This window comes from Camelus ferus, chromosome 5, assembly GCF_009834535.1.
Source record: "Camelus ferus isolate YT-003-E chromosome 5, BCGSAC_Cfer_1.0, whole genome shotgun sequence".
Classification (NCBI taxonomy): domain Eukaryota; kingdom Metazoa; phylum Chordata; class Mammalia; order Artiodactyla; family Camelidae; genus Camelus; species Camelus ferus.
This window is the reverse complement of record NC_045700.1, coordinates 53,703,944-53,718,064: the sequence shown is the minus strand read 5'-3', so window position 1 is coordinate 53,718,064 and position 14,121 is coordinate 53,703,944. Positions and strand designations below refer to the sequence as shown.

General features: G+C 36.5%; 1 protein-coding gene across 6 annotated transcripts in view; it reads left to right on the top strand.

Moving 5' to 3' along the window:
• Positions 1-6,865, top strand: part of PDE1A (phosphodiesterase 1A) — a 300,999-nt gene extending 294,134 nt beyond the window's left edge. For 3 of the 6 annotated variants that reach the window (XM_014557845.2, XM_032479873.1, XM_032479874.1), the window contains 2 exons: positions 2,920-3,036; positions 4,931-6,865. In XM_014557845.2, coding sequence (XP_014413331.1) covers positions 2,920-2,993 — 74 coding nt within the window. In that variant the 3' untranslated portion in view covers positions 2,994-3,036; positions 4,931-6,865. Of the gene's footprint in view, positions 1-2,919; positions 3,037-4,313; positions 4,676-4,696 lie in introns of those variants that run through there. The other 3 variants (XM_014557844.2, XM_006183029.3, XM_014557846.2) reach the window with 2 other exon arrangements.
• Positions 6,866-14,121: the final 7,256 nt, after the last annotated feature.

Here is a 14,121-nt window from a genome sequence, read left to right as displayed (position 1 = left end):
CCTTGAAGTATCAATTGATATCATTATTTGAAAATTACATAGATAATAGACCTGCAGCTAGGCCTTGTTATTTTAATGCATTAATAAGGAAGTATATATATTACTGTATTACATCACTAGGATTACTTAAAAATGTTGATAATTATATTTTAATGTAAGTGAAATCCTTTGTAAGTCTATGTGTTTCATTTCATTTATTTATGAATTTTATTTTGAGAAAGGTCTTAGTTTTCACCCATGATTCAAAAATGTTCGGAACCTTGGACTATATGGATGGTTGGTCTTTTACACAGATCACTCTTGAGCCATGAAGATGATCTAAGATGATCTTTAATGAGTTGAAGAATCCAAATCATTTCTTGTTTTCTGACAAGATGATACCAATATGATACGATTTTCTATTTTATGAAAGCCTAAGGGTTGCTTCCAAGTACTGTTATCCCAGTTAGTTGTAAAGTCTTCTACAACTAAAGATTTACTAACTAAAAGTATGTGATTTGAATTTAGGGAGGACTCTAATTCCTAGGCAATCTGGCTGTCATGCAGTTGCTTGGCAATGTTGTATCTGTGCCTCTGAAAACATCTGGAATTTTACAGTCTCAAGGAACATACTTTTTTTCAGTGCTTTTTTCATTTTGAGTTGGTTGTAGTTTTAATTTGCTACTTTTCTAATTGCATGTATGGAATTACTCTTGGATGTAGTCTGTGTATCATTTGGGGATTTTCTTGTAATTGCTGCATTGTAATTATTTGATATTTTGCTCCTCTTCCATGCTTTTGTTACTGGTGAGTTCTTCATCTGCTAGAAATAAGAGTTTTTGGTGTTTGTGAACTTCAATGTCTTTTGCCTATTGTAAAGATTCTCAGAATTTTTGAGAACCAGAGAATTAGTTAATTACTTATATTCCTTTCCTTTAATTCAGTCTATTCTTTTCACTCTGTTCTGTTCTATTCTGGTCTGTTTTGTTCTGTTCTAATCTAGTCACAAATAACAGGATATCAGATCAGAAGTTCAAGCTAAGACTCTAAGATGATAAATGTCAGAAACAGATTGACTCATGAAGCAGAAATTTCAATGATTCTAAAGCTGTTATTGGATGTTTATAACCTTCACCCAATTCAAACAATTGAAAGGGTCAGGTTGTTGATGATCAAAATAGGATTTGTGAGGAGGATTTCTTTAATGAGTTCTCTGCTATTGGGAAAGATGTAGAAATGCCTCCCTTTTCACCTCAAATCAAGAGAAGAGAGCTCCACCCTTGGAGCTTGAAGTTAAGGGGATATTGGGATTAGAATCTAGCTTTTATAGGGGAGATCTAAAGGGTTAGATGGTGACAGATGAGCCAAAGGAAAGGAAGCTGTGTAGGTTTCAGTCTTTCCTCAAGTAACTTTTGGGAATAAAGGCCCAACAAGTGTTTCGTGAGAACCAAATGTGGTCTACCTACATTTGTAGCAGCAGACAGAAGCTGGAGATATACCAACAAGTTTCCAGGGGCTGTGGACATTGTAAAGGAACCACAGTTTCAAGTGTCCATACCAAGGTGGTAAGGAGTCTCCACTCATGGTCCTTGACAAGCAGTCCCATGAATGTGGTCACAGGAGAAGGAGTCACCTCTAAACACCTGCCAGGTCTAGTGAGTGCAAAGACATCCTACAGTGGTACCAGTCAAGTAGGAACTTTGCTGCTCCTCTTAGCCTTCTTCGCACCCTTGCTCAGTTCAGGAGTTCAAGGTAGCCAGCTTGCTTGGAAGACAAGCAAGAAGTGAAAGAAACATCAGTCATGCCCCCATCACCAACCACTTTTGGGCTCTGCAATAAACCCAAGTTTGGGAAGAAGTTTTATCTTTGTTTTAAGATTGACATGTATTTTATGCAACCAGACCTATGAGACTGGCAATTTAATGTTATCACATGATGTTTTCATTATCTAAGAATTATTGGAAAAGTACTGATACTACTTGAAAGATTGAACCTGGGACAGAAGAGAAGTTTCTCCTGTTGAATATATTTTAAAGAGAAAGTAAGGGACAAAATACTTTTACTTTATGATAATACCCCATAAGTTCTATATGTTCATTAATTTTATAAACTCAGTAAAAATCTGTTGCCTGAGACAATACAGTCTTACAATATATGTTAAGAAATTATCTCAAAGTTAATTGGTGCAAAGTTTAATTGTTTATAAGTATATTTTCAATCAAATTTTGGACAGAAAGGACATTCTATCATTTATGACTATTTTCTGAAATACCAAGATATTCTGAATAATTGACTCAAATTATTTCTACTAATTTTTAAACTTTCGTTCTTATATAATAAGACTTTTATCTGTACATTTGCTTTATGTTTCTATTTTTGATAGATTCTCTGCACCCTCTCTAGAAATGTTGGAACATTTTCCACACTAACTTTTTTTAAGGTTTATGTAGAAGCTGAGTGATTCTAAGATTATAAATTCCATTAGTTTGTTTTGGCAGATGATGTCTTATCTTAAACACTACATTCTCTTATACACATCTGTTTTAAATTCATAGCAACTAAGCAATGTGTGGTAAAAGACACTGAACATTAGAGGGTTTGTTTAAAAGAATTTGTTTCAATTAAAAGTACTCAGGAAAAACATGCATAATTTTATGTTTTATTTAATAGATGTTTAAACATGTCTCATCTGTTTCATTTCTGTATTCCCAGATTAAATTGCAACTTTACAAAGTTGTATGACCACCATGAGATGACTTGTTAAACTCTATAAATCCACAGGCTGGAAAGAAGATGTTTGGTATCTTTGGAGAAACATGCCGCAAAATCCATTGTAAAATCCAGTCTTCAACATTTTACTAGTTTCTTCAGTTTCCTGACCTTATTAGGATTTTTCTCAGGCCTATTTTGTTTTTGTTTATTTGTTTGCTTGTTTTTCAGGTGAACCTGATCTTCATAAAAACTCAGAAGATCTAGTAAATGCTGAAGAAAAACATGCTGATACACATTCATAGGTTTGAAACACCTTACAGGCTTCTGTCATTTTCAACATGAGAGGTAATTTTATTTTTCAGTTGAGAAACTTATTTCTGAAGTGGGTGGTTTATAGAATAAGTTATCTTATGTAAATGTCTTCCTGGATTTTTTCTTGAAAATCTCTTATTTTCTGAGACAAAACCTTAACAGGTAAACTTTAAATATTTACCTTTCTAAGGAGTTCTTGACTCATTCATCAATAAAAATTATATTTACTGAGACCTTTTAGTCCTTTAAAAATAATAAGCAATCTTCTATGGGGACGTTTAATCCTGGTTTCTTCTACTACTTCCTGAAAAAAATACAAATGTTTTACACTGATTTCTTTTTATACTTCATGTAGGAATTATGAACATTTACACTAGGTGATAATAACAAAGCAAGTACATATTATGAAACAAACATCAATGTTTGCTAAAATCCCTGGACATTTGCATCTATGGTTCCCTTTTTAAAAAGTCTAGGGCTCACCTTTGATCTACCAAATTACTCACTCTGGGAGTGATGCCTTAGAAATTTGAATTTTTAGCAATTCATTGTTTTTCTATTTCTGTACACTAAATTTGAGAACCACTGTCTTGGGCCAACAGATAAGTTGCAGGCAGTTAGAAGGGAGGACTGTGTTTTTCTAGTGGAGATGTCTTAGTGTCTCCTTTAAAAAGTATTATAATGAGTCTTGTTGTTGGCATGATGGTAGAGGCAATAAAAAATGCTGTGGGTACCATACTGAGACTTTGAGATGTTACCAGTAGCTCCTCGAATGTTACTTTAGATATGACTGAGTTAAAACATGATTAGCTTTTAAGATGATCCATTTCTCAATATTCCTTGAGTTGGTTGTAAGACTCTTTAGTTGATAACAATAGTTTTATTAATAGTAACTCAGTGTCAGGCACTGTGATGAACATCTTATATCTATTATTTCATTCAGTCCTATCAACAATTCCAGAGTTAGTGATTGTGATTATTTTGCATATGAATTGTGGCTAGAAATCAAGCCACAAAGTGGGTAGAAATTTTTAAAATACAGCTCTATATTAAACATTTTAAAGATATTGTCTCCTATTAGCACCAGAAATTTCTCTCCATACCCTCCATCCAAACTATAAAGCCACATACACACACAGAAGAGATAGGAAGAGGAATTCCAAATGATCTAAAATGAACATCTGTTATCTACTGATAACTCCCTTATTTTCGACAAGGGCTATAAAGTCCAGCATGAAATTGCCACACAGTTTTTGATGCCTGTATATGACCAAAACATGATCTTCATTTTCATCTGGATTTTATTTCAGGATAATGAGAACAGCACTAAAGTATCTTAAATCCTCCATTTTCCACACATCTATATTCTTCTCTTTCAACATACACTTGGAACTGGCTATTTTTATGGGCTCATTTTAGGAATTAATAAGAAGAACATAAATTCTGAGCTAGTAATTCTAGCCAAATAGACACACTCAAAGTTGCTATCAGAGATTTTGGCCAGTGCTTCTGCCATTGTTCTTCCTCCACAATTTGGCCTTTTTCAATCAAGCCAGATACATTTTTAAGACAAAAGTTGGACAGTTTTAAATTTTCATCACTTTGAAACCAGTTATAGCATAGGTGGCTATGTAATACATGTGCAGAAGAGGAGGCATTTTTAAACTTCACTTTCTTGCACTATTTTATACAGAGTGCTGTAACTACAAATTCCTCAAGATGTTAAGTAAAAAGAAAGCAAAAACAAAATTATGGAGAAATATTTTTTGCGGCTCTGAGGCTATTTAAATTGTCCTTGTTATTAAATACATGGGAACAAAATGAGAGGTGGGAATGCCCAGAAGCTGTGATTGAAGTCCTATGACAACCACAGAGCATCAGAGCTCTGGCTCCGTGAGCTGATCAACTCTTCATTGTAACCCTTAAGCTGGGAAACCGCCGTGAAACCTGTCCCTGAAAGCAGTGGACCAGCCTGCATCCATCCTCATGGTTTCGGAGCACTAATGAATCACCTACATGGGCGTGGTCACAAGACAAGTCACACATTACCTGCGATCCAAGATAACAAGATCTTTCAGCCATTATTGGAGACAGACACTAGAACTGAGAACGGAATTTGCCTTTTGGGGCGTTGATCCCATCAGGATGTAACAAAATGTATTACAAGCCAAGGAATAAGTGACAAGAAGTGTGTGTGCATACGTGTGTATGTGTATGGGTGTGTATATTCAAAAATGTCTATGAAAGTGGAAGCCCACACTTTTCTGTACAGATAACATTGTTTGATGTGACCTTATAATTTTACTACACAGAAACAAACTGCAACCCATGGAGACTCTGCTTCCTTGTCATGTTTTGCCTGAGCATGTGCAGAGTCTTTCCTTTGCTGTAAACTGAAGAACTACCTTTATATGTTATTAGCTGACAAGAAAGGTCAAGCACAACTAGGTGTTGTGACCTTACTGTATAAACACTTCAGTGATTGTTAGACTAAGTGAACTTGTCTTTGTGAAAGGTAGAAATCTGGTTGGCAAAAATCAAGAGCAGAGAGTAGTCATTGATTAAAGAATAAAGTGAAGGTGGATATGTCCATCCCAATGCCTTTCTCTTGCACCTGCTTCTTCCCTGGGTTCCACAATGCTAAGCAATATATTGGAAATGGATGCAATCAGAAGCTTTTAAGTCTAAGTAGTGGGATTTTATAACTCACAACTTAGATCTCCTTTAATGTGTAAGCCATATTCTATATGCATATTAGGTATGCATCATTCTAATTTAAGATATTTTTGTGCATAGACTCTGTATAAGATGCTTCTAAATGTTCTACGAATAAGGTCCTTAGCTTTTGTTTCACCTTAATTATATGTAGGACACAGCTAAATAATTATATCATAGACATTATAATGCAATTGATATTTTAAACATAAGCAGTAAAGATTGATCTATAATGATGTCTTGGGGGAGAATGTATAGATATGTACATCATGGTGACTTTTTCTCCTTTGACAATGGACTTCTTATTTCTATTTATGGAGAAACTGCAACTACTGCTTTTAATGTCTTTTTTAAGTAGCTATTTACAAGCTAGAACATATTCTGCATTTAAAATAGAATCTATCTGGGAAGTCCTAGTACTATTGTTCCTATTTGAGCCAGTTGTCTTTCGATAAAGCTATAGAATCACTCAACAAAGAAATAAATCGAAACACTGCTTCTTAATTGTCATAGGCAACATGTCCACTTTGTTCCTATTAATACTTTAAGATATGTAGACTTTATTATTAAAAATAGAGGAATATAATGAATTCATTATTTTCTGTATATGGGCTTTAACCTAATTTTCCAGGTTATGTAACTTATAGAGCGCTGAACTTCCAGGGGAGTGGAGAAAACACACTCCATTTCCTCAGAAGAGTTGTCACGCTGTTGATGCACTTTTTCTTTTCCCAGTCTGCCTCCCTCGCTCCCTTGTTCCCTCCTTTCCCTCCCTTCTCTCCTTCTCTCCTTTGTATCTTCTTTATTCCTCTCTCTCTCTCTAAGAGAGCCACTACTTGTGTTCATTTAGTGAGAGGTCAGAGTGGAGGTACCAGTGCCCATCCCTTCTGCAAACATCAATGTTGAATCCATCCTGAAGGGAGGGATGGATGAGTTAGGCTGCTGCACCTTAAATGTCCTGCTTTGCATTTTTATCCTCAGCTACCAAACATATATCGAATAATTTCATATGCCTTTTTATTTAACCAGTATCTCTTTTATTTAATTTGTCACATGACAAGCTACAACTCTTGTGTTTTTATTCTGCTGTATTTATCTGTACTTCCTATTATATATGATTGTTAAATAAATTATACTTGAGGGAAAATATTGTGAAATATTTGGTGCCTGATATAATTCAACTTGGTGGGGCATTGAAAGGTTGGTGAAATCAGGGAAAAAGTTAGAAGTACACCATCTAAAAAATTGATAAGCGTTCTACAAGGAAGTAATTTTTGCTCTATGAAAGAATTGTTGTTCATTGAACATTTATTACTGCCCCATTATTTGCAAGCTCCTGGCTAGATGCATGGTGCCTACAGGATTCTGGAAACCTGAATCTTTCCTCTAAAAATTTCCTATTTTATAGAGGAGATAATCTATACACATGAGTAACTGAAAGGCCATGAGTAAAAGTAACCAGCTGCAAATAACCTGCATCTCTGGCTATTAAGGGAGGTAAAAACTGCCTCTAAATTCAGGGCTTCCAAGAAGACTTCATAGAATGGATGGCATTGGAGTTGACATTTCAGTAACAAATAATAATAAGCAAAAGTTCATATTCATTGCCCATTTTCTATGTACAGCCTCCATGTAAACACTTAACAAATATTATCTCTAATCCTCAATTATCCAGCAAAGTGACTATCGATATGAGTAAGGAAACCAAGTCTCAGAGAAAGAGCCTTGTCTACCATGTGAGTCTCAAGCAGCATACTCCAGACTGGAATTGGTTCTAGGTCTCTCTGGCACTGAAGATCTTTTTTCTTTCTACTGCATCTGTGGAGGATGGTGCAGAAGCTCAGTGGAAAGAACAGCTCTGTGAAGGACAGCGTGAATAAGGTAACGCTGGAGCATAATAAAGCAAAGGGTGTCAAGTCAAAGTGAAGACCTAGAGAGTTTTAATTAACTGAATTAAGAGTAATTGGCACAATATGTTCCACCCCTCAGGCTGTGTCTCCATGATAGTAAAGCATTCCTGATGAAAATGTAAACATTTATCTAGTCATCAGATACACAACACTGCACTGAATTTTTTACATTGAATGTGATTCCATGACAAATGTTCACCTACTATCAAAAAGCTTTCAAAGGCCATATTTTCATTTTGAAATATAATTTAGATATAAAACTCTTATTACCTTTGGAAGCTACATTAAGCCTTGCATCCTCTGTTTAATTGATTTTTTTAAATATCACAAAACTTATACATCGTTTAGTACAAGCCTTAAACAGTAATGAAAATACACATTTTGGAGTCAAAAAGTGAACACCTAATAATGTCCCACATTACATACCTGTCATTTCTTTGGGGAGAATTCCAAATATTTAAGATACAAATCCTATGTATGAACCAACATGTATATTTAAAGCTCTTTTGGGGGCTATTTGTCCTTTAGTAACACTAATAAGTTTCTAGGTTATTTCCTTAACAGTTGACAGTTGGGGAGCTTCCTTTGCATCTCAAGCTGATACATTTTTATCTCTGATAATTAAAGAGTCAAGTATTTAGTTCTTATTATAGTCTTTACCGCATTATATAATTTTCTGACAGTCTCTCTTTTACTCCCTGTAACTTCTCTTTGCGGATTTGTTATCCCCATCTTTGGATGAGGAGACATAGCAGAGGAGGGTGAAGAATTTGTGTATGATCACTCAGCTATTGAGGACCCTGGAATCGAAGTCTGTGTATGACCCTCCAAACCATTAGGCAGACTGTCTCCGGACACTGTGGGAGGATTGATCAGGTTGTCTCCACCCACTATATCCATTACCCTCCATTTCTATCCTTTATTCCATCCTACTCTTTATTCCCCATCCAGGCACTTGACCCTAAAAACCACCACTCTGAGAGGGCAGAATTTCCAGTGACCAGCAGCAGGGGTAAGTGTGCTTTGGTGACCAATTAAATCATGTATTACATTACAGCAGAAAAGGTGCCTTTGATTTCCGTGGATGGAGGAATTATTTCCCATGCTTAATGTATGACCTTAAATTTTTGCTTTTCAAATAACTACTGGTGTTCAGTCCAGATCTTTGCTACTGAAAGTGTGGTCCCTACTTGGGAACTTCTTAGAAATGAAGGCTCTGGGGCCCCATCCAGACCTTTTAAACTAGAAGTGGCATTTTAAGAAGATAACTGGGTGATTTCTATACATATCACTGGTCTAGACAATAATTAAATATTATGGAGATAATTCTGTGCAACCACTAAGCACTTAAACACGAGGCTGTTTTTCCCCACACCAGACAAGAGCCTCTGGAGTTCATGCTCTCAACACTGTTCTACTCTCTCAAAACTAAACCAAACTAAACCCAAGAGGCTGTTGAACTGGACACAGTCTATGATTTCTTCAGTTGTTGAGAACTTCGCTGTGACATAGTGCTTGGATCAATTGAAAGTTAAGTCTTATTGTTCCTATAAGTATTAAAGTCACATTTCTTCTTTCTATTCAAAGAGTATTGATTGCATGTTTTAGATTTTTCCATCTCACGTGTGTTCCACATTTGGCCTCTGCCTCCAGCTCTTTTCACTTTTTCTTTTTTGCACACTGTGATTAAATCTCCTTCGTTCTTTCTTTGGACCTATCACCCTTCTTCTCAAAGACAGTTTCTCCTTGTCTATATCAGGGGTCAGTAAACTTTCTCTGTAGAGAATCAGGAAGCAGCTGTTTTAGGCTTTGCAGGCCACGGTTCCATCACACTGTCCCTCCTCCTCGCTCTTCTCCTCCTCCTTCCTCTTCGTTTTCTTCTTTCTTCTCTTCCTTTTCTTTCTTTACAACCCTTTAAAAATGTAAGAGCCATTCTGAGCTTGGGGTATGGAAGCGGCACACCAAAACAGGCCACAGGGCAGCTTTGGCCTGCAGGTCCACACCTACTCTGTATAGCATAAAAAAGTGAGGCTGCTTGTGCCAATGACAGTCGTCCCTGGGAGCTCCAGCTTCCCCAGGGCCTGCCCAGCCACCCTGAGGACCGGGGACATGGTATACCTGTCACCTGGTCACAGCACACTTAGCGGTTTAGCAGGGCTGGCTACAGCGCCAGTTCTCAGCCTGAAGCCTGCATGCATCAGCATCACCCGGAGGGTCTGTTAAACTGCAGATTGCTAAGCCCCACCCCCCAGAGATTCTGATTGGAAAAGTCTGGGGTAGAGTTTGAGGAGATGCTGATGCTATTGGACTGGGGATCTCGTTTTGAGAACCATTGACCTACGACTCAAGCTTAAACCCGGTAGCTTAATATTCAAAGCCCTTCACAGTCTAACCGTAGTTTATCTTTCTAGCCATTGCCTTCACTGTGCCATTGCTATTCTTGGATTTCTGCTGTCCCTCTGCACATGATGCCTCCTCTGCGTGGATTTTGTTGCTTCATTTGCCCTCTTTACCTGTCACTGTCCCTCCTTCCTCCAAGGCTCTGCATGAGTGCCAGCTCTCCCAGAAAGCCTCATCCCATTACTCTGGTCAGAACTTTCAGACCCCCTTTTCTGGATGAACGCATCTCATATCCCTCTCTGAGGGAAACTTGGGGCTCTCCACATCATATATTTGCTGCCAGATTTTAAGGTAGAGAAGCTCTGAGACTTAAACATTGCAGGTATGAATAAATGAATGAAGGCAGGAAGGAAAAGTTTGTTCTTTGTCCTTGTTTGTTTGAATTAATCCTTTCAGATAACATCTCTAATTCAATCAAAATGAGACTCACTTTTTGGGCACCTTAGATCTCCATGACTCCAAAAAACCATCTGTGTTTTTTCTCAAAGCAGACAAATGGGGAGTGCATTAATTCTTAATTAATTCTTAATAGCATACTAAAAGCAAATCTGAATTATACGAGAAAAACATTGTCTCCCCGTCTGTCTCTTGTCTACCCTTGGGGAGATGGGTCTGCTGGTGCAGAGATATATTAATAGTAGCTAATCTTACCAATGGGGCTAAGGAGAAAAGCTCACACTTCCTAGGTGGTTTTCCATGGCCTTGATGATTCATACGGGGGATGGTATAAGCTGGCAACAGTGACCTCAATGCATAATGATACGTCTTTGGTAGTTGGTAGCTGTTAACATTTTGTATCTTCTCACCACAAAGTCTTTGATAGAATAGTAAAATAATAACGAAGAATATTTGAAGGATTTAGATAGTACTTAACACATTGTTGGTTCTCAATTAGCATAAGTTAACATTATTATTTTATTTTTATCCATATATTATTTCTTGTTGAATTCTATGTAGAAGACCTGAGGCAAGAAATATCTTACCCAAGGACTGAATTTGGCCCTTAGTTCAACTTCAGACTTTGTCAGGTACAGTTTCTGTGATCTTAGACAAGCCTCAATTTTCTCATCTCTGAAATGGAGATAGTAAGACTACCTATTTTATAGGATTGTTGGAATTATTAAATGAAATGGCCCATGTAAGATGCTGAGAATACTGACTGACACACAGAAAAAACTGAAATAGTATGAACTATAAAAATAAGAATCTACTAGGAGCTCCACTTTTTTAAAAAAAACTAATTCATGCTTGTAATTGCATGATTTTGACTTCAGTAGCAATATCCTCAAAGTCCACATGATGGGGAGGTTGTTCCACGTGAAAAATAGGCTGGCCATTCTATAGTAGAGATGTCAGTATTTATGTCCTTGCTTTAAAAGGCAAAATTACATATAGATATATTGAAATACAGATTGAGATATATTTGTGTATATATAGAGAGAGAGACAGCTAGATTGATATATGTGTTGATATATATCATGGTGACATTCTATTTTTATGGAAATATTTTAATGCAAATATTAAAAAATATATAAGCATAAAGATAAAATAACAATAACCTTTAGACTCCTTGGGTGGCTTCATAAATAAAACATATTATTAGACATCCAGGTGCACTTAGAAGCAACAACAGCAGTTTTTCAAAAGAAAAAAAAACTACAGGCACATGCCCCAGCAAACTCCACAGATTTCACAGAGTCTTCATTAGCAAAATAGAAAAGGCTTTCTTTGGAGGAAACAGAAAAAGGAGAGGAACTTTGCTAATGTGGAACTTGTCTGTGTGAGAACAGATGCATCCACTAAATGTGGTGAGTCAGAGGCAATCTGGAAGCCAAGTGGGTCAACACTGAAACCATAATCTTCAAACCCACCAGAGAGAAAAGGGCTGCTAGAAGTAGCCCCGGTGCAAAAGACACATTCAGATGGAGATGACTTGGCATCCTGGGCGGGAACTTCCTGAGAGCAAGTTGTGTGGCCAGGGGCAGGGAGAGAGAAGCTGGCTTTGCCTCTCCCTCGGGCTGGCTCCATTTGGCTGCCTTTCTCTTTCCACTTCCCACTGCGCCACAGCCCTTCACCTTTCTATTGGGAGAGCCTCGCTTTCCTCCTTTTGTCTAGTTTGTTCTGGATGTCTCCCTCTATCCCCTCCCCCAGCTTTTCCTTAATAGAAGAAAATAAGGAAATGATCACTTAGGGAAGTATTTATTTAATGAAGTTTTAAGCTTCTGTGCTTAATTTAATAGTAAATGGGTTTTTAAAAAAAAAAGCTTCTCTAAAAAAAGCTTTCTTTTCTATTTCAGTGTGGTTACATTATAAATATGTGCAAATATACACATTTATACACACAGATATTTTATATCCATACATATGTTTATCTATAATGTGTAAAACACACGTGTGGATTCTGCACACACACATATTCCTCAATAAAAAAAAATTCAACTCTACATTGTGTAATAAAAAAAGATTTTGGGGAATTAATAGATTAATAGGAAAAAAGCATACAAATTTATTTATGATTTAAATACAGATGTATTGATTTTGGCAATTATATTTTTCCTCAAATATTGCAGTAAATTATTTTATACCAATACAGCTTTTGGTAGTTTATGATGACAATGTCTAATTTTTGATACTTTTCTGCTCTTGTTATAAAAATTATGATTTTTAAAAATTTCATTTAGATATCAACCAGTTCCAATTAACTACTTCATATGAAAGCTTTATTTTTACTGACATTTTTACAATGGATAGCTCAAGCTTAGCATTTACAGAGCTCCAGGATAATTATACTAGTAGAGTATAGTTAGTAATAGTGTAATCAGCAATGTAATTCCTGTCTTACTCATCACTGGTCTTCATGTCAAGTTTTAATCTTTAGATTACTGTGTGTTTTCCAAAGCAAGTAAAGGATCCATATAATGTTTAAAACCCTGGACAAATATAACAGATAAGTGACAATTTCTACATAGGAAATCTATGTCCCATTAGGGCAAAAAAAGAAAGATGAGAGCAACATCTAGTAATATAATTAGTATGATTAGGGAATCACAGACCCAGAATTTACGCTGCGGGGGAAATGTAATGGGAAACCCACTCATTTAGCTGCAATGTCTTGACAAATGCTAGTCTCTAAAACATAGAGAAGAAAGAGAAGATATTCTCCTGTAATAATTAAAGAGATGTTCAACTATCTGCGAGTAATATTTTTAAAGTTCTTAATGTTCCATTGCTTTGATTCATATTAAGCCATGTTACACCTTCGCTGCTGTGGAGGAGGAAAAAGTTTTCCTCACCTCAACCCTTTTAGGGCTCCTGGCTGGGTCTAAAAATTCAACTGACAAAGACAGATTAATAGGAACTTTATTTTAAGTTTTACATGATATAGGAGTCTTTATAAAGAAATGAAGATCTGAAGAAACAGATCTGAGTTTTTCGTGCTAGGACTGATGACCCGGCAGTGGTGGAGGAGCATGCCGGTCAAGGAGTGTGGGGTAAGTACAGTAAACTGGGGGGAACCTAGCAAGGCCTGTTTGTTTGGATTCTTGAGTCTCTTTGTCTTCAGAGATAAGGATGCTCCGTTCCTCCAGGTTTAGGGAGGACATCTTTCACGTGAGGGTTTTTTTAGCTGTTTCAGGAGAGAAGGGGAGAGGGATTGTCAGAGTGAGCATCCCGCTACTGCTGTTTTCTCAGACTCCTCCAGCTTAAAATATTCAGTATGTCAAGGTGCCTTATTTTGGAGTAGCGCGTCCTGAATCCTGTCACTACTTTAGGGGAAAATGGATTTTTTAATTCCAATAAAACTAATTCCTCAGTTAGCTTAAGGAGAGCCACAGTTAGAATATTCATTCTCTCTGGTTCCTCCCTAAGCAGTATGTTGTTTTTTTAATACCATAATATCTATAGTATATTCTACAATTGTGCATTTAGGTCTGAGATAATTATGCTCGTTTACATTATTTTTACTTTTTCGGCAATACAAAATCTGGGAGATGGTAAGTGAAAATTATCATTCCTCAAATCTGGGGGTATGGGGGCACAGAGAAAGGCAAAGATAATAGTTAAAAATAGCAATTTGTGAAGTTATTTCTATTTT